The 27,457-nt window shown below is 42.7% G+C and overlaps 1 protein-coding gene across 4 annotated transcripts; it reads right to left on the reverse strand.

The window, feature by feature from the left end:
• Positions 1-126: 126 nt before the first annotated feature.
• Positions 127-27,457, reverse strand: Hmox2 (heme oxygenase 2). Of its 4 annotated transcripts, XM_055604780.1 has the most exons (7): positions 27,362-27,430; positions 21,635-21,734; positions 4,340-4,458; positions 2,801-2,918; positions 1,840-2,331; positions 1,051-1,177; positions 127-960 (listed from the first exon to the last, which is right to left on the reverse strand). In XM_055604780.1, exons 3-7 carry the CDS (start codon positions 4,420-4,422, stop codon positions 833-835), a joined length of 948 nt encoding a protein of 315 aa, XP_055460755.1. In that variant the 5' UTR covers positions 4,423-4,458; positions 21,635-21,734; positions 27,362-27,430; the 3' UTR covers positions 127-832. The 4 variants fall into 4 exon arrangements, with proteins under 4 accessions (XP_055460755.1, XP_055460757.1, XP_055460756.1 ...); XM_055604782.1 differs by lacking the exon at positions 21,635-21,734 and having other exon boundaries at positions 27,362-27,457; XM_055604781.1 differs by lacking the exons at positions 21,635-21,734; positions 27,362-27,430 and adding an exon at positions 27,154-27,306.

Below are 27,457 nucleotides of genomic sequence, written 5' to 3' on the forward strand. Positions count from 1 at the left end.
TCACACAAGACTTTTATAGGAATAGGTTCTTAACTAATAAAATATTTTAGACCATGAATTGTTTAAATATAAATATGTGCTTTTATAGTAAGAATTTCTGAGTTAGAAAAACCACAGGTCCAAGAACATAATTAAGGATCTTTATGGTGTTTAGCATGAATACACGGGAAAAGGTGCTAGGAATTGGTCAGGAGTGTCAGAAGGCAGGTGAGGACTGTCGTCAAAGAAGATGTCCATTTGTATGCAACATGCCACTGTTTCTGAAGGCCTCTATCCTGTCACAGGAGGGAGGGAAGTATGTGGTGTCTGGTGCACTGTGGCAAGTACACCAGTCAAACAGTGGCAATAGCTCATGCTAATAGACTTCTTAGGGACATCCTGGTTGAGCAGGATAGGCTTTGGAGGAGAGCTTCCACCCCAAAAGATTCCCTGGAGCTTAGAAAACTGAACCATCATCAGCCAGCATGACCCTTTCCCACAAAGCCTAGGTGTGTGGGCAGCTCACTCCCAGCAAGACAATGACTACAAGTATTGGTAGGAATGAAGAGAATGTACCCAGGCCTCTTAAGTGGCAAAAGTCCTGGAGCACTGCCAGATCAGAGGTCCAAGGCTGTCTTGCACTGGCACTAGAATGATTGATAGCCTGTGCCTGGTGTGCACTTGGCTGGCAGAGAAGATGGCTGTTAGGCAGAGGCTCTAGCGTCTGGCTTTTATTGGTTGCTTGTTTTCTCAAACCCAGCATTAAAAAAGTCACCTGAGGTGGTAGTTTTAGTCAAAGGTGGAGATGGGGTGGAGCAGGTCACTTGGGGTAAGATGCAACATGACAGGTCCTTCACATGTAGTACCAGGCAAAGAGTGCAGCAGCCACGGCCACAGTAGCAGCTAGAATAAGCTGAAGGCTAGGCTTCCTCAGCATAGCCATAGCTGTCCGGACGGGGCAGTTGCTGCCTTCCAGGGAACCTGCATGCAGCATAACAGGAGACATGATATATCAGTGGAGGACAATGATAAACCCATTCCAGAAATGTTAATTCAGGATCCACAACTTACCTTTGTCTGGCTGAGCAGCATAAAAGGGGCATTTACGTACATCTCCCTTCCCATCATGTATGGGGAGTCCGTCCTCCAGGGTTTCTCTTGCCAAAATGGAGCCAGCCTGGTCCAGTTCATTGAATATCTGAGGAGCAGAAATCATCAGGAGCAATCCCTGAACCAGGCAGACTCAGAATTTGCAGTCTTCACACCACCCACCAAGAAGCTAGAGCCACAGGACTGCAAACCAGTTTAACATCAAGCCAGAAAAGCAAGCAGTACCTGCACATCTTAGTTGGAGCTTAGGTGACTGCTGTTCACAACTCTTACTTGAATACCCATGACTGTTCTGACACTAAGGGCTGACATGGGGTTCTGGGGACAGAAATGATTTCTGCATGATCAGCCCTACGACTTGGGAAACCTAACTCTACTTCCCATGAATCTAGGTCCATACCAAGCAAGGTCTTTTTATATCAATCTTTGCTACACAATGAGGAAACTACCCGTTCCTCAATTCTAGCATCCTGCAGTGAAAGAGGGAGATGGCTCTATTTTCAGACCTTTCAAATACTGTGCCATGGGCCTCAAGCCAGGTCTCTCCATCTGGGAGCCACATATTGCTTCATGCTTTCTGATGGCTGATTCCTCACTTTTTTTTCTAGGGCATGTAGGAGCTCATTTGTTGTGCTTCCCACAGCCTCTTGAGAATCCTCTGGCTTTGACTCTACTGCTAAAGGAATCAAGCTCATACATCCATGGTTATAACCCCACGGAGCAGGCTCCACAGTCAGTGTCCAGTAGTACCTGCATATTATATTCAAAGGCTTTGTTGGCTTCCTCCACAATCTTCTCTTTGGTCTTCAAACTCAGGTCCAGGGCATTCATTCTGGCTCGGTAGAACTGCTTGAATTGCTGGGCATTGTCCACATGCTCAAACAGGTAGAACTGGGTCCCTTCCCCAGTGCTGGGGAGTTTCAGTGCCCGCTGGGCCACCTTCTTTAGCACCTGGCCTCCCGAAAGATCTCCCATATAACGAGTGTAAGCATGGGCCACCAGCAGCTCTGGCTCATTCTGCCCCACATAGTGAATCCGATCTACATACTTCTGGGCAGCTTCAGAGCACTTGACCTGCTCCTCCCAGTTTTCACCAAAGAAATACTCCATGTCCTTGATCAGCGCTTCCTTGCGGTGTAGCTCCATGGGGAAATACAAGGGAGCGAAGGCTGGGTGGTCTTTGTTGCGGTCCATTTCCTCCTCAAGGGCAGAGTATGTGAAGTAAAGTGCAGTAGTGGCCAGCTATATGATAGAAGATTGTAGAAGAGAGCTATAAGCCAAGACAGCAGCTCTAGAACCCATCATGTTTTAAGAGTAGCTCAAGATAGAAGTCACTGTCCAGTTCCCAAAGACCTAACTGTGACTCTTTATACTTAATACACCTAGGAGCTTCTGTAATTTCTTTTAAAAAAAAAACAACAGTGAATATTTGCAAACATTTTTGTTACTCCATTTATGCTTGAACAGCCATGGCTTAACACTAAGAAAAAAAAAAAAATATGGCTGGGCATGGTAGCACATACCTTTCATCCCCAGTATTCAAGAAGCTAAGGCTGGAGGATCCAGGGTTAGAGCCCACCTGCAGCCAGACTATTGCCAAAAAGAATTAGAAAAGACCCAGCATCTTCTCACTTAGAGTGGTTGCAGGGCAACTTCCTCAGCCAACTAAAGCCACCCCACTTCTCACCCCAATATGACTGAGGGCACAAACCTTAAATAGCTCCTTCTTAATGTTTCCTTTCAAGAAGTCTTTGACAAACTGGGTATTTTCTGCCCGGTCATGTGATTCCTTGGTCCCTTCCTTCAGGAGCTCAGAAAGGTCTGCCATTCTGTGGAGATGAATTTTGTGAGACAGTAACACTTTCCAGTTCTCCAGAAAGGACTCAAGGGCAAAGGACAGTTCAGACCCCAGATACAGACTGCAAGCACAAGCGCCTCAGACCCTACTTCAGTGAGCATGACCAGGTGAGCCTTGTCAGCGAGCACAAGACAAGCAGATACGACAATCTGCCGCAAAAACTCAGGAGACATGAAGATTAGTATGGTTTCCTCAAGACTGCCTGGATCCATGGGTGTGTGTGTGTTAGTAAACACCCAAATGAATGACAGTTTGCTTCTCTGGCCACTTCGTAGCTGAAGAAACAAAATTTAATCCAGCCCAGAAAGAGCTGTCTTCCTCTAGGGATGCTGTGTGAATGGGATGGGCCTAGGTGTGAGAAGATAAGATAGTTGAGGGAAAGACCCAAGATTTTGGGTCTGTTTTTTTGTTTTTTGTTTTTTCCTTTTGGTCATTCCAGGCAGGGTTTCTCTGTGTAGCCTTGGCTATCCCATAACTAGCTCTGTAGACCAGGTTGGCCTCAAATTCAGAGATCCACCTGCCTCTGCTTCCTAGTTTTGTATTTAACAGAATCAGACAGGATAGTTACACCAGTAAATGGATAAGGTAGGAAAGTATCATAAGGACAACGGAACCTAGGGAGTATTCCTGTGTATCCACACAGTCTATTAGAATGAGAAAATTTTGGTTCTCTTGTGGTCTAGCATCTGCAGTTTTTAATTTTTTTATTTTATTTTTTAGGATATTAATTTGTATCACCCCACATCCTGAGAACTGGTTTATTAGCAATTATTTTAAGATATAAGCTATAAGAAATAACTTAGCCAATGATAGGACTCTAATGAAAGCCTAAGAACAATGCACAGCAGGGCCCAGTAATTTGAGTCTTGGAGAGATTAGCAAGTAAAGGCCTGCCCTAGAGTCAAGCTCAGATTCCAAATTTGGTAGGGAGGTGACATTGTAAAATGAACCAGCTTTACCTCTCATTCCTCAATAGCTCAGGTAGGGTTTTTTATTTTGTTTTGTTTGCTTTTTTGAGACAGGTTTTCTCTGTGCAGGCCTGGCAGCCTGGAACTTGCTTTGTAGATCAGGCTAGCCTCCAACTCTGCCACCACACCTGGCAACACTTGGTTTTTAAAAGCAGAAAGAGAAAAATAACTACCATAAAACTTAACTCAGCACTCCCAGCAGCATCTGGCCTATCTCCTTGGGTAACAGAAGAAAGAAAACGAGAGTGGAACTGCCGAGGTTGGACAGAGCCCTACAGTACCAACAAAACATCCCAGGGTCTAGACAGCTCAGGGCTGATGACCATTCCCTAATACCATCACCAGATTGAACCAGACACACTGGCATGTGGCAGGACAGCTGCAAGGCCCTCCTGATAGGAAGCAGCCAGGTGCTATCACTCACTTGGTATGGTTTTCCTTTTCCGGGGCCATGGAGTTCTTCTCTGACTCATCTACCCCTTCTGAGGTCTCCAACTCTGAAGACATTGTTGCTGAGTATTTCCTGCTGCCTTCACTCTGGTCCTGTAGAGACACAAGGAGTTGGTAACTGAGTAACCTCTGATTTAGGCCATCATAACTGAGGAGACACTCCTGCACCTCAAGATTGTGTTTCTCAAGGGATAAGAACACTCTATTCCTTCAGAGGTCCTGAGTTCAATTCCCAGCAACCACATGGTGGCTCACAACCATCTATGCTGAGATGTGTTGCCCTCTTCTGGCATGCAGGCGCACGTGCAGATAGAATACTAATTAAGTAAATAAAATCTTTAAAAAAAAATTTGTTTTTCACAACACAGCTCTGCCATTACTGGGAGCATGGACAGATCTGAATATGGACCTGAGTTACAATAATGCTGAGTTTGTTCTTAGGCAACACAACCTGGCATTCAGAAGTATGCATGCTGTCTACAATTACTGTCATCACTTAAGGATGAATTTAGGTTAAGTAAAGCAAGAAAGCAAATGAGGCAGAAATGCTGACAGTCTAAGTAAAAGGGATACAAAAGTTACCAGTTTTTTTCTGCATGTTTAAAATCATAAGATAAAAACCTACTAAAGACATAAAAGGAAGCAACATTAAAAAAAAAAAAGATAAAATCTGCAGGAGCTCTCAGCTTATTAAGCAATGCAAGGCTTCCATTTTACCACAGTTCTACCTGTGTGGGCTGCTGGATAAAAAGGAATAAGGGCAGAATGTTGGCAAGAATTTAGTTAAGCCAGGCTATACCTAACTGTTCCACTGTAGAACAGAACAGGTCAACAAGCCTGAGATACTTTTAAGTGTGTCACCTAGCAAGCAAACTGTCCCCAACCTAGCCTGTACTCTGCTGGGCTGCATGAAATAATAAGCTAGCTGATTAACTCCCATTGCTTACTTTAAGGCTAAGCTTGGGAAATACAATCCCATAATATGATAATTTCATCCTCCATCCCTGGAGACTTCTACTCTAGCAGTACCTAAAGGGGGAGCCCACTTGGAGAACTTTCTAGATGAACAGTGTGGCACAACAGCACCAACTAATAATAAAGTCACTCATAAAGACAAAAATTCCAACTCTGGAGCTATATCTGGCCAATCTGGGCCAAGGAAAAATAAACTTAATTTTCTACCTCAATTAGCACTTATTTAATGAGCATCTTCTACAAAGGAAACAATTAGGTGTAAGAACAACCCTTGAGGTAGGAGTGTATGAGGCTCAGGTTTGCCTAGCATGTGTGAGACACTAGGTTTAATGTCCGGCACTATAGAAAAGGCTCTTGGAAGCCAGGCAGTGATGGTACCCTGCCTTTCATCCCAGCACTCAAGAGGCCTAGGCAGGTTCTCTGATTTTGAGGCCAGCTGGTCTACAGAGTAAATTCCAGGATAGCCAGAGCTACATAGAGTAGCTCTATCAAGAGAGGGAGAGGGAGAATGAGAAAGAAAAGAAAGAGAAAAAGGTCCTTGGAAAGCGAGAAAACACATCTTCCCCTACAGGTTCACATTAGTATATATCAGTTCTTCTATCTACCATCTTTCCAGTTTTTTAAAGGGGTTGGGGGAGGGATGGTCTTCTCAGCACAGTCATTTTTTTTGTTGTTGTTTTTTAATTTTTAAATGGCTTTATTTTAATTTGTTAGAAGAGGGTGTTGAATCCCTTGGAACTGCAGTTACAAATGTTTGTGAGTCACTGTGTGGTTGCTGAGAACTGAACCCCAATCTTCAGTAAGAGCAGTAAGTATTCTTAACTGCTGAGCCATCTCTTCAGCCCCTTCAGCTTTTGTTGTTTTTTTTTTTAAACAGACTTTAAACCTCCTAAGCTGCTTTGAAATAGCTCTGTATCCCCAAACTGAACTCAAACTTGTGATAATCCTACTGCCTCAGCTTTCTGAGTGCTGAATTACAGATATGTGCCAACATCCTAGGTCTTCTACTTGTATTTTGACTGATGTTTAGTGAAATCTAAGAATGAAATAAAAAAAAAAAAACAGTATAAGATAGAACATTCTCTTGACTCCAAAACATACATACTTCTGAACTAAATGGTACACAGAATTGCCCATTAAAATGTAAAGGCAGGTGGCCATCAATAATGGAACATAGAGAGGCTTTCAGGAAAACCAGCAATAACGAATGGATTTCAAAGCTGGGGGATGGAGTACATCAGATTAAAGAACAATATGAAAAAGACAGTTGTACAAGGCTGCCCTGTCATGTTTTCTCATGAGGGCCTGAGGCAAGTTTTATTAGCTATAGGGTGACCTTTACATCTACCTTCTAAGGATTTTCAAAGAACTAATGTAGATTTACAGAAGCAAGAGGATGGCTGCAGCTTCAAAGCCAGCCTTGGTCTGTAATTTGAGTTCCAGGCTATCAGGGCTACTTAGTTAAGACCATACAAAAAAAGGGAGGGGGAATAATGCCCCACATCTCTGGGAATCTTGACAGACAAGAAGTGTTTCTGGCCTTTCAGTGCCAGGCAGCAGCAACAGGCAAAGTACCAAGTTAAGAGCCCTTGGCTGCCCGTATTAGAGAAGGGTGCAGTGCAGTAAAGTGTCCCAGAGCTTCTAAGGTACACCATGATGTTGAAAACGAAGCTGAGCACCTTAAAATTGCAGGTCCCCTGCTTTTCAGAGTACAGCATGGCAATATCAGGGACAAGCATAGTCACACAGATTACCAGCTGCAGTGAGGCAGACAAAACAATAAAATACTAATGCCATTCATCACCTCAATAGTTCTGCAAATAATATTTGCACCCAATTATAATGGGTAGCAGTAACTAAATTTAATCACTTTTATCTGGTAGTTAGTGCTCATTCTGGGAATGTAGTTTTCTTGAGCAACAAGACCTTTTTCATCTCTTAAAAATACAAAGGGAAAAAGGAGAGTTGGCTTTCGCTGGTACCCATTCATCATTTTCGAATTCTGAGCATTTAATTTGTGTCGGCTTCCCCACCCCCCATTACCTTTCACTAACCATCTTTCAATTTTACCACTTGCCAGCACCTGCCTTCTGTCCTTACAGCCAGTGAAAGGCTAACCTTTAGCTCTACAAAAAGGCTACAGCTGTCTTTTCCACTATTTAGCTCTATTTAACATGGAACACTGGGCTTTCTATAAATACTTGTTGGTGTTAAACAAAACAAAACAAACTAAATCGGATGGATGGATGGATGGATGGATGGATGGATTTATATCAACAGATTGATATAAATGGGGGAAAGAGCCAGGTATAATGGCACATGCCTGTAGCTGGGTAGGAGAGGATAAGCTGGGACTTCCAGGGAAAAAAGAGAGGGTCTCAGATGGGGACTAATGAGTCACCATGAGGAGTGATGAACAAGGAGGTGCTAGAGCAAGACTAAGATGGTAAGTAATGAGCCATATGGCTGGGAAATAGGCCAGGCCAGCATAGTCTGGTTAGAATAGCTCATTATCTGCCCAGCTACAATGCCTGAAGCTTTATTTGGGACCTAGGGCAGGCATAGAAAAAAAAAGAAAAAGAAAAAAAAAACATAATTTTTATGTCCGTTACTTGGGTGGCTGGCAGGTCAAGACAGGCTATAGTCTGGCTATGTAGCCCAGGTTGTTTCCTTTTCTTTCTTTTTTTTGAGACAGGGTCTTACTATGTAGCTCTGGCTGTCCTGTAACTATGTAGACCAGCCTAGCCTTGAACTCACAAGGCCTGCCTGCCTGCCTCTACCTTAAAGGTGTGTGCCACTAGGCCCAGTTTCACCCAGACTATTTTCAATCTCAATCCTCCAATGCCTTCTAGATCACAGGCATGTGTTGTGGATATAAACATGTTTTTGTTTTGGTCCCAGGTGTGGGATGTGGGACTGATTCAAGTCATCCACAGCAGTACACTTCATGCAGGCTCTGAGAGGAGTTCTTGTCAACTGCAGATAGTTTAAATCTGAGGACTCTGGAGAGAAAACAAATACCAGAGCCCAGAGACTGTGGTGGCTCCAAAAAAAAGAACATGGCTGCTCCTGTTTCACCTTGCTGCTCCTGGTTGCTGTTGTCAGACAAGAAGTTGGAGATTCAGGGATTGTCTCTGACATGAACTTAATGGCTGGCCCCCCCACCCCCACCCCTGGAGGAGCAGCCTTGCTAGGCCAAAGAGGAGGACACTGCAGCCAGCCTGAAGAGACCTGATAAGCTAGGGTCAGATGGAAGGGGAGGAGGACCTCCCCTATCAGTGGACATAGAGAGGGGCAGGGAAGAGATGAGGAAGGGAGGGTGGGGTTGGGAGGGAATGAAGGAGGGGGCTACAGCTGGGATACAAAGTAAATAAACTGTAACTAATATTTAAAAAATAAAGTTGGAGATCTTCTGAAACAAGACTGGCCTGGCTCCAAGGAACTCTATGACTCTAACCAGCAGGAAGCAGCTAAAAAGAACTGCATCCCTCTCCCACTAGCCCTTTCTCTCTCCTATCTGGTGATGGAAGAGATTGGGGTGCAGTAGGAAGAAAAAATATGTAAGAATCTTAACTAAAGGGTTTTTTTAAAAAAGTACCTCAAATTGTATCACATCAATTTGCAATGTATTTTTAAAAAAAAAAACTATAAAATAATACCAATAACCTGCTGTCTACCACTTTAATAGTTTTCTAAACTCCAAGTACAATTTATGTATTCCCTTTGAAAAACACTGAGTCCTCAAGGTGTCTGAAAGCTCCAGCATAGGCTACTGTACCCATTCTTGTTGCCTAGTCACCATTCCTCAAGGGAGTAACCATGTAGGGTGACACTAAGAGGTTACCTGGCCCCAGTGGAAATAATTATCTTCAATCTCTGAAAAGCTGCATTTCCAAATCCTCTGTGATCTGTATAATCCTTAAAAATTGCTCATAGCAATTGTGCCATAATAAGTAGTCATACAATGAAGTAAGAAAATAAATCATACAGCATAACATCCAAGAACAATAAGCTACTCAAAGGACAGTAAACAATGGAATGCTAGCACAACTGACTAAAGCTGATAAGCTGTGATCGTGCACAGAATAGTTTAAACAAAGAAGAAGTAAAAAACAAAAACCCAAACCACTGACTGAAATTATGCATAACAGCCCAGGACAGGGTTGGGTCAGAGGTAGAGTGCTTGCCTAGCATGAATTACATCAGGATACAAATACATTAACAATGATAGGATAGAAATTTGGAAAACTCTTCAGTCATGGTTTTTGTTGGGCAACTTAGCCAACTGGCTGTTGTTTTTTGTTTTGTTTTGTTTTTATGTAGCATGATCCTATTGGAAAGAAAAACAGGAAGGAGGAGAGAAATGCAGGGAAGGAAAGGGTAAAAAGGAAACCTGGAGATAGGACTTAGATGGTATAAGCAAACTAGTTAAGATCTGCCCTGAACAGGCAACAGGAAGTCAGTCCTTGGCCCTTCTGCTATCACAAGTTTCAGAAAGGTCACTTCTGTGCACCCCTCTTTTAAAACACTGACTGCTAGTCTTTAATTCTTGTACTGCCAGCTGTTTTCGCAGGCAGCTGTTTTTATTCTAGTACCTGATGAGTGAAGCATCAAGTTCTTATCACAGAGACGTCTATAGCATGAGTTCCTGCAGACCCACCCAGCAGATCTAGAACATCCAACTCAAAGCTGCTGCTGCTTGTAAACCACTGTGAAAGCACTAAGACTTTCTGAAATAACAGATGTTATTCAAAGAAACTCTCCTTCATAGAGACTAGCTCCACCAAATTTCACAAGGCCACACAGTTCAGAGCACTGCTGCTAGACAGAAACATAATCTAAGTAACCATGATACAACCATATCATGGTTCATTTCCCATCTGATGATCTAAAGAATAAGACTTCTTGTATTCATTCTGTACTGAAGGAAAGGAGCAGCCCGAGCTACAAAGAGAAAGCTTATCTGGAAAAGAAGAAGAGGGGAGGGGAGGGAGAGAGGGAGAAGAGAAAGGAGAGAAAAGAGAAGAATCAACTAAATACCAAGGGCCAGTTTTCCATCTCATTTAGCAAATGGATGTAAGGAGATGATATGAACCTGTTTTCTAGGTAAGCCACCACGTGGTATTGGAGGGACATACTGAGTGGACCTGCCAGTATACTGAAGCTACTGCTAGACTCCTATTTATTACTAAATATTACTAGAAACTCAGCTTATCTTCAAGAGTCTGAGAAACTGACCCTGCACAAAGGGCCTAGTCTTCAGGAATAAAAATACTTAGGTTTGAGAGATAAAGTCTCCATATTCAACAGTTTTTGGCAGTATACGAGTCATAATTTCCTGAAAGCTGAGTTTCCTCAACCATAAAAAAGGCCAACAAAAACTGCTTTACCTTCTCAACTATGCTGTGAGGACTAAAATGAGATGCTATACATATTGTATGGAATATAATGCTGCCTCAAATGCTGATCTCTTATTTCAAGGTCATCCTTGGATAGATATGAGTTCAAGGCCAGCCTGGAATACATGAGACTCTGTCCCAAGCAACATAAAAACTAAGAAAGAACAACTGGAAGATTCTGAAACAATCACTAAGGAAATACGAAAAATCCAGCCAATTCATATGATTCTGGACACGTCATACTAGAAAACCCAGGCCTTCTGTGACAGTGTGAGGAAATGGCAATACCTGTTCAAGGTAAAAACATGTGACCAAGGCAGGAAAGAATGCTCACACTCTATAGTGTGGGGTAGCTCACAGCTCCATGTTAGCTATGTAAATGCTGGGGACAGCAGACAGCTAAATCAGCTAACTCAACAAGACATTTATAACAGGAGCCTCTCACCACCCTAAGGAAACCAACCACATTATCTAGGTAAACAGTTTCAGTTTCTACAATAAATGGCCCAAGGTCTCTGAACTTTGGCCTAACCATTCCTCAGGAAACCTGATACATAAGTGTCACTCTTCACTTAATTTGTGGAGGTTGAATCCCACAATTCACTAAATAGATAATTATTAACCTCTTGATAAAGAGCAAGACCAGCCAAGAAAGCCTGGAAAAGTAAAAACCCAGTGACAAAAACTTAAGTCTGATTTGTGAAATATGCCCTTGCATATTGCAAAAAACTAAACGCACAGGCTAGGTTAGTCCTTGGCAGAACATTTTCCTAGTATTCTTGAGGTCCTATATTCTGCCCCAGCACTGGAAAAATCAACAACAAAAACACATCAGGGTGTAGAGGTACATCCTTGTAATGTTTTTGTTTTTGTTTTTTTTGTCTTTTTTTTTTTTTTTTTTTTTCCAACAGAGTTTCTCTGTGAAGCCCTGGCTATCCTGGAATTTGCTGTATAGACCAGGCTGGCCTTGAGCTCACAAAGATCCACCTGCCACTGCCTCCTAAATGCTGGGAGAGGCATGTGCTCTGTGCCACCACCACTGGCCTTGCATCCTTGTAATCTTAATACCAGGTTAAGAACGGAATGAGGCAGTTACAGATAGCCTAAGCTACACAGTGAAACCTGATCTCAAAAACAGTAACAAAAACCTAATCTAAAAGCACCAGCCTTTTAGAAACTTTAATAAGTGACATCAGCTCAGGATGTCTTAGGCTCCTTCCATAAACTTTTTTTTTTTAACTGAGGAAAGTAAGTGTCCTCATCTCTAGCACGTCCAAATACAACTGCAAGAGCAGTCAAAACAGATACCAAGGATGCAATGGTAAACATGTATGGGAGAAGGAGCCTGGACCAACATTTGAGATAATCAGGAGTCCTGGTTGTTAGGTTTCAAACCAGGGACAAAGGGCCGAAGTGCCTATTTAACATATTAAACCAGCCAGGTTCTCCCAGCATCCCTCAGCCCCTACCTATTACAGGGTCCTCCTGGTTGGCCTACTCCACCTCAAGGGGGTTTTGCTGTTCTTCCCCATATAATCCAACCATTCTGGTTACCAGTTTACTCTTTTTGTACTTTTGGCCTCCTGGTTCCCCTCTCTCCTCCTTTCCCCCCTTCTCCTCACATGGCACAGCTCAACCTGGTCAGGTCAACTCTGGATTCTCCCCACCTCTAACTATACTCCCCCACATGTCTGAAATAAATAAACTTTCCCCTCCACCATACCTAGGCTAGGAGCAGTCACGTTCCTTTCCTCCCCCCACCCCCCATCATTTGGTGCAGAAACCTGGAAACAGTCATGTTTCCTTTTCTTTCATTCACTGGTCAACAGCCTTCCTATTTGCCCAGCATGTGTGAGACACTAACTTCACTTCTCACAGCCCCAGACCAAGAAGAAAGACAGCCACAGAGAAGGAGAGAGAGAAGGGGGAGAGCCTTCCTACAACAAATGAAATCAACAGCAGACTCACTCCTGCTCCCTGACTACTATCTGTCATACGCTGTATGACATAAATCTCATAGAAGGCAACAATTCTAGTATCATAAGAAGAATGAAAGGTATATAGAGAGCTGTGACTAAATTTTTAAATGATCTGAGCAGGGTTTTTTTGTTTTGTTTTGTTTTTAAATAACGTGTAGGGGTGTTTTGCCTGCATGTTTATCAGTGTACCATGTGTGTGCCTGAAGAGACCAGAAGAGGGTGTCATATTCCCTCGGACTGTAATTACAGATAATTGTGAGCTGCCATGTGGGTGCTAGAATCTAATCCCGGTCCTTTTGAAAGAACAGCCAGTGCTCTAAAACCCTGAGCCATCTCTCTAGCTCCTTCAGCAGGTCCTCTTTTTTTCTTTTTTAAAGGACAAAGTGTAGACAACAACATTCCCTGAAGAAATGCTGGGGGAAATAGAAAGGTAACAAACAAATAAAAACCACAGGTCAACCACAGATAAGCATTAAGGAAAAGCTGTGACCAAAAGAAAAAAAATAAAAGCTGGAAATCCCAGCACTCTGGAGGCAGAGGCAAGTGGATCTCTGATTTTAAGGCCAGTCTAGTCTACAGAGTGGGTTCCAGGACAGCCAGGACTACACAAACCCTATGAAGGAGTCGGGGGCAGGGCCTGGGGGAGCCCAGGGAAAAGAAAAAGCTCTGATGACTTTGGGCAAGCTTAAAGCCATGTACCCTATGGATATGCAGTCAATCATTTTCTTTCACTCAGGCAAAAAGATTGTCATCAGTTGTTTCACCTTCTATAAAAACAACTATAAATTATAGGATCAAAATATATTGTATGAAATTTATAAAAACAAAAGATATATTTTAAAAAGAACAGAATTAAAGAGATTCTTGCCAGCCCAAACATGGCTCTCTGGCAGGCCTTGACCTTCTTTCTAATTCCCTCTGCCTTGCTAAAATGTTGATTAAGCTGGCCACCAAGGTCCATTCCCTTATTTGGCCACTTCCTCCTCCTGAGGATGAGTACCAAGGCCCAGCTATCAAAGTATTGAAGCCTAGCAATCAAAAGCTCTCTCTCAGATCACCTAATTAACATGGCCAATCAAAATTAAACATTTCATCCTAACATGGTGTTTCCCTCTTTGCCTTTATAAACTGCTACTGGCCTATGGGCCACATCTATCTCCTCTCTATCCAGGGGCAGTTCTTTGTCATCCTACTAGGACAATAACCTCTGCCCCCTCCCCTTTGTTCTCTTCCCCTTCTCCTTCATCCTCTTTCCCCTGTCTTTATCTTATTCCCTGCCCTCTGTCCCTTTGGGGCAAATAAATCTCCTCTGTGCTGAGAACCTGGTTTTGGCATGTCCTGAGCTGATGCCAGTCCCTACAGGAATCACATTTGGGGTTGGAAAGAGTCCATAATTAAGATGGCTCCAAAATGTCATTTTGCAAACCAAGGTTCCCAGTACTTTCCAATTTAGTAACACCAAAAAGCTTTAGAAGTTATTCCTGCAAGGAAAAAGATGAAAGACAGAGCATCAGGCTACAAGCATGACAGATCTGGATACTCTATCAGGCTAAATCACTTTTGAGCAGTATTCCCTTGACTATAAAGAAATTAAAATCAAAGCTGGGCATGGTGGCACACACCTGTTGTCCCAGCACTCTGGGAGGCTGAGGCAGGAAGAATTCAAGGCCTCTCGTCTACAAAATGAGTCCAGGACAACCAAAGCTACAGAGAAACCCTGTCTTGAATTAAAAAAAAGAAAGAAAGAAAGAAGAGAGAGAGAAAGAAAGGAAAGGAAAAAGGAAAGGAAAAGAGGAAGGGAAGGGAAGGGAAGGGAAGGGAAGGGAAGGGAAGGGAAGGGAAGGAAATAGGGGACCCGGCACACTCTCACAGACATACATGCAGGCAAAATACTGATACACATTATATATATATTAAAAGAGAGACTGAAATCTGGCTGGAGCTATAGCTAGGTTGGTGTAGTGTTTGTCCAGCACAGACAAAGTCCTGGGTTAAATCCCCAGCTGTAATCCTAGCACTCCAGAGGTGGAGGCAGGAAGATCAAAAGCCCAGGGTCATTTTTGACTACAAAGTGAATGTGAGGCCAGCTTTGTAACCAAACCTGAGACATTCAGAATGCACGAGATTCTTCCTGTGTCCCCAACTAATTTTCACTGGTTCATATGTGTGAGAATTAGTACAGTATTACCACACACTATAGGCTACACAGAAACTGAGGTACTGGCGCCTGTAACACACTGGATTTACTCCTACAGGAAGGCATTAAATCATAGCTTGCTATTTCAGAATGAAAAAACATGACTCTATGATTTCTGAAACAAATGCGTAAGCTTCCATTTAAAGAGCAGGGAGCTGAGGAGACAGCTTAGTGGGTAAAAGCAATGAAGACCTGCATTCAGAGTCATATGACCTACATAAAAACAGTGGCACATCTGTAGCCTCAGTTCTGAGAGTAAGGATAAAGGCAGATCGCTGTTGCTCACTGACCAGCCAGCCTAGCCAAATCAATGACCAACAAGTTCAGTGAGAACTTGTTTCAATAACTAAGGTGAAGAAGGACTGAGCAAAATACCCAATGTTGACCCCTTTGGTCTCCATGTGCACTTACTCACATACACGCAAACAAGACTGAGAGCTGCTATTTCCTGTCCCTTGGCTCAGGTTATACAATCCAAGCTCCTTGGTAAGGACAATTTTTTAAAGAGGGCAACCCAAGGTGGTCCCAAAGGAGGAGGTGGCACACCCCAACACTCCGTGCCTGGAGAGAAGCAGCCAGACCTATAGGCCTAGGTGGACAATAAAGTCAGAGGCTCTGAGGGCATTCCTACACTAAAGAGGTCACAATAGGGTCTCCACATCTCTATAGCACTAGTTGCCATAGCAATTGAGAGAAACAAGATCTAGTTACAAGATTCTATGAGGTGGTGATGAAGGCCTTTAATCCCAGCAGCAGGGAGACAAAGGCAGGCAGATCTCTGTGAGTTTGAGGCCAGTCTGGTCTACAGAATAAGTTCCAGGACAGCCAAGGCTACCTACATAGAGAAACCCTGCTTAAAAAAAAAAAAAAAAAAAAAAGAAGAAGAAAAAGAAAAAGAAAAAAAGAATCTCTGTATACTGGTCATTTAAAAATCTAAGCAGTCCTGTGTACTTCTGAAAATGTATGCTGATGGGGTTGGAGAGTGGTTAAGAGCACTTGCTCCTCTTCCAGAGGATCTAGGTTCAATTCCCAGTACCCACATGGTGGCTCACAGCTATCTTTAATTCCAGTTCCAGGTGGTCTAATATCCTATTCTGACCCCTGCTGGCCACAGGAATGTAAGTGGTACATATACATACATACAAACATACATACATACATACAAGTAAAACATATAAAATTTAAAAAATATATTTTTAAAAATTCTAAAAGAAAATGCATGCTGTTCGGAAATGGTAGGATAAAGGGTAAGATCAGCAACTTTACAGGATAAGACTTTCATCAACTGGTGCCATATTTCACCTTGTTTCTACAAGGCACTTCCTCAGGTCCTAGAGAGTTAGGGATTATTCCAAGACTTCCTAACAGTGACATTCCTAAAACAGGTTCAAGTAACTCCAATGACTGGTTTATGTTTTATACAGCTTTGTGCTAGTAGAGAATAAAGCAGAATTGATGATCGAGAGTAAAACAGCTGAATTTCTTAGAACAGCCTATACTTGAGGGAGTGTCAGAAAAAGTGAACTTCCATCTTATGCTGTTTTCCTACCTTAATAAGCAAGGCACTAGAAATGGCTAGGAGCAGGGGTCCTCAACTGTATTTTCTTATCAAATAAGGGCTGATTTACATATACACAACGATGTCTCATAAGAAGAGCCACATACCAGAGTATAGACTCATGAAATTTTTTTGTACGACAAAAAGCCTCACAGGGACTGGAGAGATGGTTCCACAATACTGTTCTTGGTGAGGAACTGAATTCAGATTCAAACACCTACGTTGGGTGCCTCATAACTACTGGCAACTCCAGCTCCTAAGAATTTGATGCCCCTTTCTGGCCTCTGCAGGCACTGTACAAACACACTCAGATATATATATATATACACATAATTAAAAATAAAATGCAGGGAGTGCTAGAATATGCCCTTAATCCCAGCTCTTGGGTGGCAGAGGCAGAATCTCTGGGTTTGGGCCAGCCTGGTCTACAGAGCAAGTTCCAGGACAGCCAGAGCTACACAGAGAAACCCTGTCTTGAAAAGCTAAACTAAATAAATAAAGAAACCGATTAACTAAAACTGTACTTGAAAAAAGGACTCTCAGATGCAGGTCAAATACCTTAATCCAATCAAAAGTTTATTTTGGCTGAGGACTGAACTCAGAACCTTACACATATAACACAAGCATTCTACCAAACTATATCCCCAAATTTTAAAAATAAATTCATAATCATTCACTATTAGCAAAAAAATTACTTGAACATACCTCATAATCATACTTAAAAGGTAAAAATTAATAGTAACACGGTGATTACTTAGCAGAATAACCTTCAACTAGATTTCTAGAAAAGCTTTCAAGACACTTCAGCTCCTCATTACTTGATCTACACTAGAAATTTCCAGAGTTGTGATAGTTTCCTAACTAGTGGATTCTCAGAACATAGTCTTTCCAACTCAACAGTTTTTGCCATTTGCATGAAAGCAGTATATGACTATTAATTTAGATACACATTTCAGTATTTGTATAATTCTACATTATTCTACGACCTGAAGATGGAATCCTTCCATCTGAAAAGTTTCTAGAAAAGGAATTCACCAAATCTAACAGCAGGCATATGCCCAGATATCCTTCCTGCATAGCAGTCCACCATACGTGTTATCACAACCCACAAGAAGCTGAAATGGTGTAGAGTCATGAGTTCTAGAGCCCCACTGAGAGTAAGCACTCAATAAAAGCTAACTGAAATCAGCCATCGACAGAGAAGTCTACTGAAGACAAAAGGCAGGGTGGATGCGGCTGTGATTAAAGCACAAGCTTTCAATGCTCACAACCAGGAGCAAACCCCATTTCTGCCACATACCAGCTGAGTTACTCAGGAACAGCTACTTAATTTCTCTGAAATTAATTAATTAATTAATTAATTTTTCTTTCTTAATTTCTTAATTTTTCTTTGTCTTTGCAGTAACAATTCTACAAGGTAGTTATGAGAAATGAGTTCTAAACCTGTCAAACTGCAGGGCGTGATTATATACACCTGTAATCCTAAAATTCAGCATACTGAAGCAGAAAAACTGGAGTCCGAGGCCAGGCAGAGAGATTATGTCTCAAAACAACAAGCTGGATATGGTGGTGCACAGCAGAAATCACTGCAGTCAAGAGGCTGGCAGGAGGATTGCGATAAATTTGAGGATAGCCTGGTCTACATAGTATGCTCTAGGCTAGACAAGGGCCATACAGTAAGACCCTATTTCAAAAACATGAGGCCAGCCTGGTCTACAGAGCGAGTTCCAGGGCAGCCAGGGAGTACACAGTGAAACTCTGTCTAGAAAAAAAAAAAAAAAAAAAAAAAAAAAAAAAAGAAAAAAAAAAAAAACCAAAAAAAAAAAAAAAAAAAGGAAGGGAGGAAGGAAGGAAGGAAGGGAGGAAGGGAGGGAAAGAAAAGAAAAAACTTCAATAGCAAGAGCCGGACTGGGCTAATGCCCAAAGAGAAGCCAGCCACAAATAGAAAATTTTACTAATTTATACATACTTTAGGCTTACACATTTCACATACATCATCATCCTTAAACCTCTTTCAATCCTGGTACCAAATTACACTGAAAAATTGATTAATTTTTTTAACATTTATTTATTATGTATACAATGTTCTGTCTATGTGTAAGCTTGCATACCAGAAGAGGGCACCAGTTTCATTATAGATGGTTGTGAACAACCATGTAGTTGCTGGGAATTGAACTCAGGACCTCTGGAAGAGCAGTCAGTGATCTTACCCTTACTAAGCCATCTCTCCAGCCCTACACTGAACAACTCAAACAGAGACAGGATACTGCAAGTCTGGCCATTTGGACAGGTGGGAGAGTTGTACAGCAAAGATATCACCAGAATTAGGTCTTGATATTGCCAGAATTATTTTTAATAATTTATTTTTATTTATGTGCATTGGTATTTTGCCTGCATATATGTCTGTGTGAGGGTGTCAGGTCCCCTGGAACTGAAGTTACAGACAGTTGTGAGCTGCCATTTGAGTGCTGGGAGTTGAACCTGGGCTCTCAGGAGGAGCAGTCAGTGCTCTTAATGGCTGAGCCATGTCTCCAGCCCCTAGAATTATTTAAGTACATCAGTGTTGAAAGAGAGAGAGAGAAAGAAAGAAAGAGAGAGAGAGAGAGGAAGGAAGGAAGGAAGGAAGGAAGGAAGGAAGGAAGGAAAGAAAGAAAGAAAGAAAGAAAGAAAGAGAAAAAGAAAGAGAGAGAGAAAGAGAGAAAGGAGTGAGGTAGCAAACAGCAAATGAGTGAACAACTGTGTTGTTTTTTTGGGAGTTTGTTACCAGGTTCACCTTGCCTACTTGGCAAAATTATACTTTTCCTGATAAGAGCTTGAGGAACTTAATGGCAGACCAGGACTTCATGATGGCTGTGGCTCTGAGCTGCCCACTTGAGCTACCCTTGAGCATGTTCTTTGATATGTGGATGGGCCTAATGGCTGGTTTTAAGTCAGCAAGCCCAAACTTCAATTATTTTGAACACAAAATTTTCTAACAGTTTCTAACAAGCCTGGTAGGTACACTACTTATCTTCCAGGAGGCAGAGCTCCTTTAATTAAATTCTATTTTGTGTAATTTAATCTTTCCTAAGCAGGTTGATTCATAAATCCTTTATAGTATTAATTTTACTACCTCAAGTTTCTCCTGCATCATTATACATTACAATGCATACACATAATCAAGAGTTTGTTGAGTGAATAAATGATTTCCAGAATTAAGAGGTATTCTCAAAGCCAGAGACAGGTGGATCTCTGTGAGTTCTAGGCCAGCACAGTCTACATGCCAAGGCTACACCGATAAACTCTGTTTCAGGGAAAACCAAAACAAAACAAACAAAAAAAAATCAGGTATTCTCAAAATAGAGGCACACTCAAAAGAGCTGATGATAAAGAACAAAGAATAAATAACGAGAAATCCAGAGGGGCTAAAAAAGCTCAGGAGTTAAGAGTGCTTGCTGTTCTTCCAGAAAACCCAAGAAAGATTCCCAACACCCAACGGAAAGTCTGTCTGTAACTCCAGCTCCAGTGAACACATTCTTCTGACCATTGTGGACACCTGCACAGGCATCACGTATACACAGACACACATATAAACAAAATCTACTTACAGAAATAAAGAAAATAGCTAGCTAGGGAGTAGCCTGTTAGTTTATAACAGGATATCACTGTGTAATCCAGACTCTACTAGAACTTGCTAACCTCCTACTTCAGACACCCAACTGGGATTTATAGGTGGTATACATCACCACACTCTATGAAAGTAAGCATTTTAAAATTTTGTTTTCTTTTGGAGTAAGCATTTTTTAAGAGCATTTTTATGGCAGAAACTTTTAGTAAGGCCAGGCATGGTGGCATATGCCTGCAATCCCAGCACTCAGGGAGGCAGTGACAGATGGGTCTCTGTGAATTCGATTGAGGAAGCTAGCATGGTCTACAAAGCAAGTCCAGGACAGTTTTTCTCTAACCCTACAGAAAAACCCTGTCTCAAAAACAAAACAATCAAACAAAAGAGAAACTTTTAGTAGGGTAAGATTGGCCTTGGGGGGTTATCAATCATATGGTGATTTCTGTTCATTTTCTAGAGGAAAAATATTGGGTTACATTGGTTTAAGTAGGTTCCCTCACTTCCACAGATAAGGGTCCAGTGAGCACCTGACCTTTAAATTCTGTGTTAAGGTCATGGAAAAGTCTGAGAATGCAAGTCACCTCTGTGCTTTTGTTTTGCTTAGGCAGTGCTAGGGCCCAAACCCAGAGCCTTGGGGCATAATAGGCAAGCACTCTGCCAGCAAGTTAAACCCTAAACCCCCACCTCACCTTTTAAAAATAAACAAATAAATGCACAGGATGACTGGAGTACAATCCAGTAATAGAATGCTTGCCCTAGAGAGCCGGCTCAGTGGGTAAAGTGTTTGCTATGCAAGCAGGAAGACTTAAGATTCCCCAGTAACCACATAAAAACTGGGAATGGTGGCAGGCACCTGCAAGTTCGGTGCTAGGGGATGAGAGATGCAAAGATAGGAAGGTTTCAGGCTCACTGAAAAGACAGCTGAGCCAAAACTCCAAGCCCTGGGTTCAATGACACACTGGAAAGTAACTAAAGCTACCTTTGCAAGCCAAGCATAGAAGCTTCAATAGAAACCAAATCTGGCAACATGATCATCTTGGACATAAAGAACCAGCTAAGCAGTGGTAGTCCATGCCTTTCAACCCAGCACTTGGGAGGCAGAGACAGATGGATCTCTGTGAGTTGATGGCCATCCTTGTCTACAGAGTGAGTTCTAGGACAGCCAGGGCTGCACAGCATAACCCTCTCTGGGGAAGGAGGCGAAGGCTACCTGAAGTTGACCTCTGGCCTCCACATAGACACACAAACTCGGGCAAACATACCCATGCATATATAATATAGAGACACATATAGGGGAGAAAAAAAGACATGGCCTTACTATATAGCTCTGGCTATCCTGGAATTCGCTATGTAAAACAGGCTGGCCTTGAACTCAAGAGATCTCCCTCTGCCTCCCAAATTAGAGGCATGTGCCAGCACAGAAATAAAAAAGGGGTGGGGGGGAGGGGAGAAAAGTGTTCCTAGTGTTCCTAGTGAATGTCTCCAGGGGAGTTAAGAAACAGAGACAAGCAAATTAAAAAAAAAAAAAAAAAAATTCAGCCAAGTGGTGGCACATACCTTTCATCCTAGCATGGGCAGAAGCAGGTGCATCTCCATGTTTGAGGACAGCCTGGTCTACAGAGTGAGTTCCAGGACAGCCAGGGTATGCAGAGAAACCCTGTGTCAAATTCCAAAAAAAATAAAGTTAAAAAAAATAGATTTTTAAAATTCAATGTATATTAATGTTTTTGCTTGCATGTATTTATAAGTACCATGTGTGTGCCTGGTGACCTCAGAGGTCAGGAGAGGGTATCAGGTCCTCTGGAACTAGAGTTGTAGATGGTTATGAGCTTCCATGTGGGTACTGGGAATTGAACCTGGGTCCTCTGCAAGAGCATTTCTTGCTCTTAACAGTGAACCAACTCTACAGGCTCCAGTGGCAACTTTTTAACAATCATGCCAACAAATGCTTCTCAGCCTCCACCAGACATTCCTTGTTGTATACTTTGTGTCCTCTCAGATGTCCTGACAGTCTGTACTTCACAGCAGCAAGGTCTTTTCTCATTTGTTCCTTGGAGAAAGGAGCCAACCACTAGAAAACCAATACAACTACACAACAAATTCACATCCTATGTTTGTTCACACTGGGTGTCATCATAAAGAAAAAATAAACCAATGCCCGTAAGTTGCTGAAAAGCAAAAAACAAAACAAAACTCTGAGTTCGGATATAGGTCAGTTGGTAGAGTGCTTGTCTAACAGGTATAAGATACAGCTGTCCATCTCTGAATATAGAGGAAGGACATTTGCCATTTTTCATTGTACTGAGAGTCAGATGAAGGCTCTAGGTCAAATCACATTTCCATTCAGAAAAAGAAGTTCTCATTCCATCTGCAAGCAAGCACAGGTCTCCATAAAGCTAACTTGAATCTTCTGTCCTAATCTTGAATTATGTGCCTGGCATAAATTTTTTTAAAGATTTATTTATTATGTATACAATATTCTGTCTGCAGGTGAACCTGCATGCCAGAAGAGGGCACCAGATCTCATTATAGATAATTGTGAGCCACCATGTGGTTGCTGGAAATTGAATACAGAACCTCTAGAAGAGCAGCCAGCCCTCTTAACCTCTGAGCCATCTCTCCAGCCCACTTAGTGTAATTTTAGGAAATTCTTTTTCTGTGAGCATGAAACTTCCACAACAACCTGAGGTTCTTCTACAGATTTCTCCTTTCTGTGGTCTCCTTCCTGTTTTCCTCTTCCTTTTACTTGACCTGCTGTGGGTCTGGTTCTAGTTCCTCATACTTTCAATTTCTCAGTTATTTAACTTCCCTGACTCCTCAAAACACTGAGCATCAGAAGGATAATCATAAATCTTCCATCAATTGTACTTTTCTGGGTTTCCCAAGCTGACGGTCAGTTCCTAGTAAAAGTAATGCCAGGTTTTTGTCGTCTTTAGCCCAGCTTGGAGACTTAATGCACACCTATGAAATGGGCTCACATTTCTGCCCCTGTCTCCTTTTGGCGGTAGGCACATGCACTTAGCCTGTCAACTCCTTTAAAGTTTGGGTCTATACACCAGTGTGATACTGAGGTTTTTAAAATACACATGGCTTCTAGAATCCTTACAGACAATGACATAGTAATCATTCTTGGTTCTAGGTGGGTGCAGTGGCACAAGCCTTTAATCCCAGCATTTGAAAGGCAGAGGCAGGCAGACCTCCCAAATCCCTTGGAGTTTCCAAGAAAAGCATCTGTTATTCTAATGCAGTGTCTCTGCCTGTGCTCCTGGATAGTCACAGAACTTTCTAGTGAAAATAACCACTGTATTAAAGTGAACTTTTTCTTTTCCAAGACAGAGTTTCTCTGTGTAGCCTTGGCTGTCCTGGACTCACCTTGTAGACCAGGCTGCCCTCGAGCTCACATTGATCCGTCTGCCTCTGCCTCCCAGAGTGCTGGGATTTTAGGCATGTGCCACCACACCTGACTAAAGTGAATATTTTCAGTCCTAAACCCAGACCTTTTCTGAAGAGAGAACATGTAAGTTGAAATGATATGAGGCAGAGGAGGCAGATCTCTTTAAGTTCAGGCTAACCGGGAATACATATCCCAATTCTTAGAAGGCAGAGGAAGAAAAGATCCCTACAAGTTTGAGGCCAATCTAATACAAGGAGTTCCAGGACAGCCAGGTGATACTGTCTTTAAATAGGTAGGTAGGTAGGTAGGTAGGTAGGTAGGTAGGTAGGTAGATAATGGGAGCTGAAGAGATGGTGCTTAAAATTAAAACACTTGCTGCTTTTGAAGCCGACCCAGGTTCAGTTCCCAGCACCCTCGTGGTAGCTTACAGCCTTTCACACTTGTCACTTACAGCACTTGCCACACATGTTACACATACTTACATGCAGGCAAAACACTCCTAAGTTAAAAAAAAATTATTTTTTCTCAAGAATAAAAGTCAAGCTGGAGAGAAGGCTCAGTGGTTAAGAGCACTGACCGCTCTTCCAAAGAACCCAAGTTCAAGTCTCAGCACCCACATGGCAGCTCACAACTGTCTGTAACTCCAGGATCCAACACCCTCACACAGACATACTTGCAGACAAAACACCAATGTACATAAAAAGCACATAAATAAACAAAACAGGACCAGTGAGAGCGCAGTGGGTAAAGGCATTTGCCACCAAACCTGACAACCTAATCCCTATGACCCACAAGGTGTAAACAGAACCAACTCCCACATGGTGTTCTCTGACCTCTACAACCCTAACCCACCTCAATTTTAAAAACTTAAACAGAACAACCAATTAAAAATATCTCTTTTGGGGGGCAGCAAGATGGTTTATCTGGCAGAAGTACAAGAACCACCTGAGCTTGAGTCCTAGAACTCAACATGGAAGGAGAACCAAGTTCCTCAAGCTGTGCTCGGACCTCCCCAGAGAGCACAGAAACACTAATGTACACACATAATTTTGTTGTTTCATGACAGAGTTTCTCTGTATTTGTAGCTTTGGCTGTCCTGGAACTCTCTGCCTCTGCTTCCTAAATGCTGAGATTAAAGGCGTGCAACGTCACACCTGGCTGCACTAGCATCTTTAAGTAGACTATTTTGCATACCAATCCCAGTTCAGATGCCACAAAGAGGTCTAGAAACAAATGCCTGGCTATAATTTTTTTTTTTTTTTTTTAGCAAGAAAATCTATATATAGCCACGAACTAATAATAGGGGGCTAGAGAGATGGCTCAGTGGTTAAGAGCACTGGCTGCTCTTTCAGAGAACCCAGGGTTTGATTCCCAGCACCTATGTGGCAGCTCACAACTCCAGTTCCAGGGGATCAGACACTCTCCCACAGACACACATGCAGGCAAAACACCAATGTATATAAAATAATAAAAATAATTTAAATTGATAATAGTATCATTCTTCCACCTACAAAAGTAATGAGAAATTATTCAGATTACAACAAAAATCTTAAAGTCTTTATCCCATTTTTGTTACTTTTTTCTATTTTGTTTTGCTTTAGATAGGTTCTCAAGTAGCTCAGGCTGGCTTCAAGCCCACTATATAGCCAAGGATGACCTTGAACAACTCCAAATGCTGAAATCGCAGCATCATAGCACCTCCTTTTGTACGGGCCTCAAAATTCCTACTGGTTACTCCCAAGCCTCCAAAAGAAGCACACATTTAAGTAACGTTTTCCTCAACTATGGCCAGTAAGATACAAAGAAAAACATTTGAGGGTTGTGTTTTTAGTTGTTTCTCCAAGAAGTGACAAGCAGGATTACAAATTTACTCTAAACTATACAATTCCAGTTTCTAAAAGATCTGCTTTCTGGAAGGGTGATATTTCAGTTTCTGGTGCAATCCTGATGCAAAGCCAAGCTGTTCTGTAAACAGTCAGCTATTAAAAATCAAGGTACGCCCAAATATCCAAGTCTGCAAGTTTCAACACATTTTGTAAAGTAAAGGCAGTTAATGTGTGACCTCTGCAGCTCAAAGGCCCTATCCGTTCTAGAATACTCTGGTGACTCAACGGCTTCTCAACTCACTGCCCTAAGCAAAGAAAAAAGGAACTCGAGTCGAACCGGAGGAATCACCGGATTTCCTCTTCATGTCCCCATTGAATCAAGTCATCCAGTGAGCATGTCACTTTCCAAGGCTCACAGATTCTCACACCCTAATCAGTGTTTTGGTAAAGGCACTTTATTAGAAAATGATTACCAATCTTAATCAAGTGAACTTATTAATGCCCTACTGAGCTGGGAACTCTTAGCAAACAGATTATGTCTTGTGATGTTTCTAGGAAAAAAAATTCTGAAAAATCATTTTCACTCCTTAAAGAAATTAAAAGCATTGATAAATACTGTAATCAAAACAGTTCCCAGTATAAACCTTTAATCCCAGAACTGGAGTGGCAGAAACAGGAGAATCTCTGTGAATTGAGGCCTGTCTACAGCCAGTTCAAGGACAGCCAGGACTATATAATTTTAAGAGACCCTAACTCAAAGGAAAAAACAAAAAGGTTTAGGCTGGGCACTGTAAGTGCAAGCTCATAATCTTAGCAGTTAGGAGGCTGAGGCAGGAGGATCTCGAATTCAGTCAGCACAGCTACATAGCAAGATTACCTTCTCAAAAACACAAAACACTGGGTAGGTTGAGGGTTCTGTGGTAAAACACGTGCTCATCATGTTGAACATCCACTACCAAAAATATTTTAATAATAATTATATATATGTTTATAATAGCTATTACAAACATAGCACCATACCAGAAACAGAAAAGCACAAAACCAGTAATGGGTTTATTTCTTTCTGCATGACTGGACTGGTTAAGGCCTGTATGTCCATTTAAACAACATAACCATCTCTGAAAAAGCTTAGGATGTCCAGGCAGGCCACCAGATTTAAAATCATCTGTGTATTGTCGGTGGGATGTTAGTCGATTTACTTCACGAGTCTCTCAATAATCTCATTTTATAAGTAAGAAAACACGCAAAGATTTACAAAAGGATGAAGAGCAAGCGAATCGCTCCCTCAATCGAACATTAAATGCTGTCATGCCTTTCGTTTACACTCACTCTTGTTGAGTTTACAGCATCAGCAACAGAAGACAGCAAGGATGAACAGCCACAGGCCACAACAACTGATCCTTCAGAACCAATTATGACACAGAGAGCCCTTGTGCAAACACTGTGTGCAAGGCGGTCCTGGCAGTTTTTACAAGGCAATTAAGTTACCTGGAGCCCTGCGCTTTGGAGGTGACAGGTGACCTCCCAGTCCAGACCAACCGGCTACATCTATGTCTGAGTACTCCTAGTCTTGCATCCTGTACTAGAGATCAATCACGAAGTCGCCACAGGGATTCTGAGAGACCTTTCTACCGGGAGGAGTCATTAGGGGACAGGCCAAGAAGGCCACCACGCCCCGGGCTCCTACGGGACCCCAGGTCGGTTCAAGTGCTGGGCTGCACTAACTTCGACCCTGGAGTCACCTCAAGAGCATCCGGGACGCTGGGAGGGGCTGCGCCCCACCGGAACACCAGCGGACGCTCGGGTATAGAGCTCAGAGGTCTTCTGAAGCGCGCCGTCCGCGGTTTCGGGCTCACCCGATGCTCAAGGCCCGTCCGACGGTCCCTCTCTGACCCCCGTCTCCCGCCGGCCCGCTCGGCCCGCTTCCGGACGCCCCCCGCCCAGATGTCCCCGCGGGCTGGCGGTGAGGCGCGGCGCGGCGGGCCAGCGGAGCGCAGCTCTGGGGGAGGCCCCCGCCAGGCAAGGACCCGGGCGGGGAAGGCCGGGACAGCGCGGGCCACTCACCCTCAGCACCTCCGCAGGGCCGTCAATCTCCGCGTCAGCGACTCCCTCAGCGCCGCCGCAGCCGAGCGGGCGAGCGCGAGGACGGCGCGACGTGCG

The sequence above is a fragment of the Psammomys obesus genome, unplaced genomic scaffold (genome assembly GCF_907164565.1).
Source record: "Psammomys obesus unplaced genomic scaffold, mPsaObe1.curated_primary_1811, whole genome shotgun sequence".
Taxonomy (NCBI): Eukaryota; Metazoa; Chordata; class Mammalia; order Rodentia; family Muridae; genus Psammomys; species Psammomys obesus.

Excerpts from the sequence above, each read along its gene's own strand:
- Hmox2 (XM_055604782.1), bottom strand. The coding sequence starts at position 4,422 with ATGTCTTCAGAGTTGGAGACCTCAGAAGGGGTAGATGAGTCAGAGAAG. Across the intron at positions 2,332-2,800 it reads TTAAGAAGGAGCTATTTAAG|CTGGCCACTACTGCACTTTA; the intron begins GTTTGTGCCCTC and ends TCTATCATATAG. Across the intron at positions 961-1,050 it reads TGCTGCTCAGCCAGACAAAG|GTTCCCTGGAAGGCAGCAAC; the intron begins GTAAGTTGTGGA and ends TGCTGCATGCAG.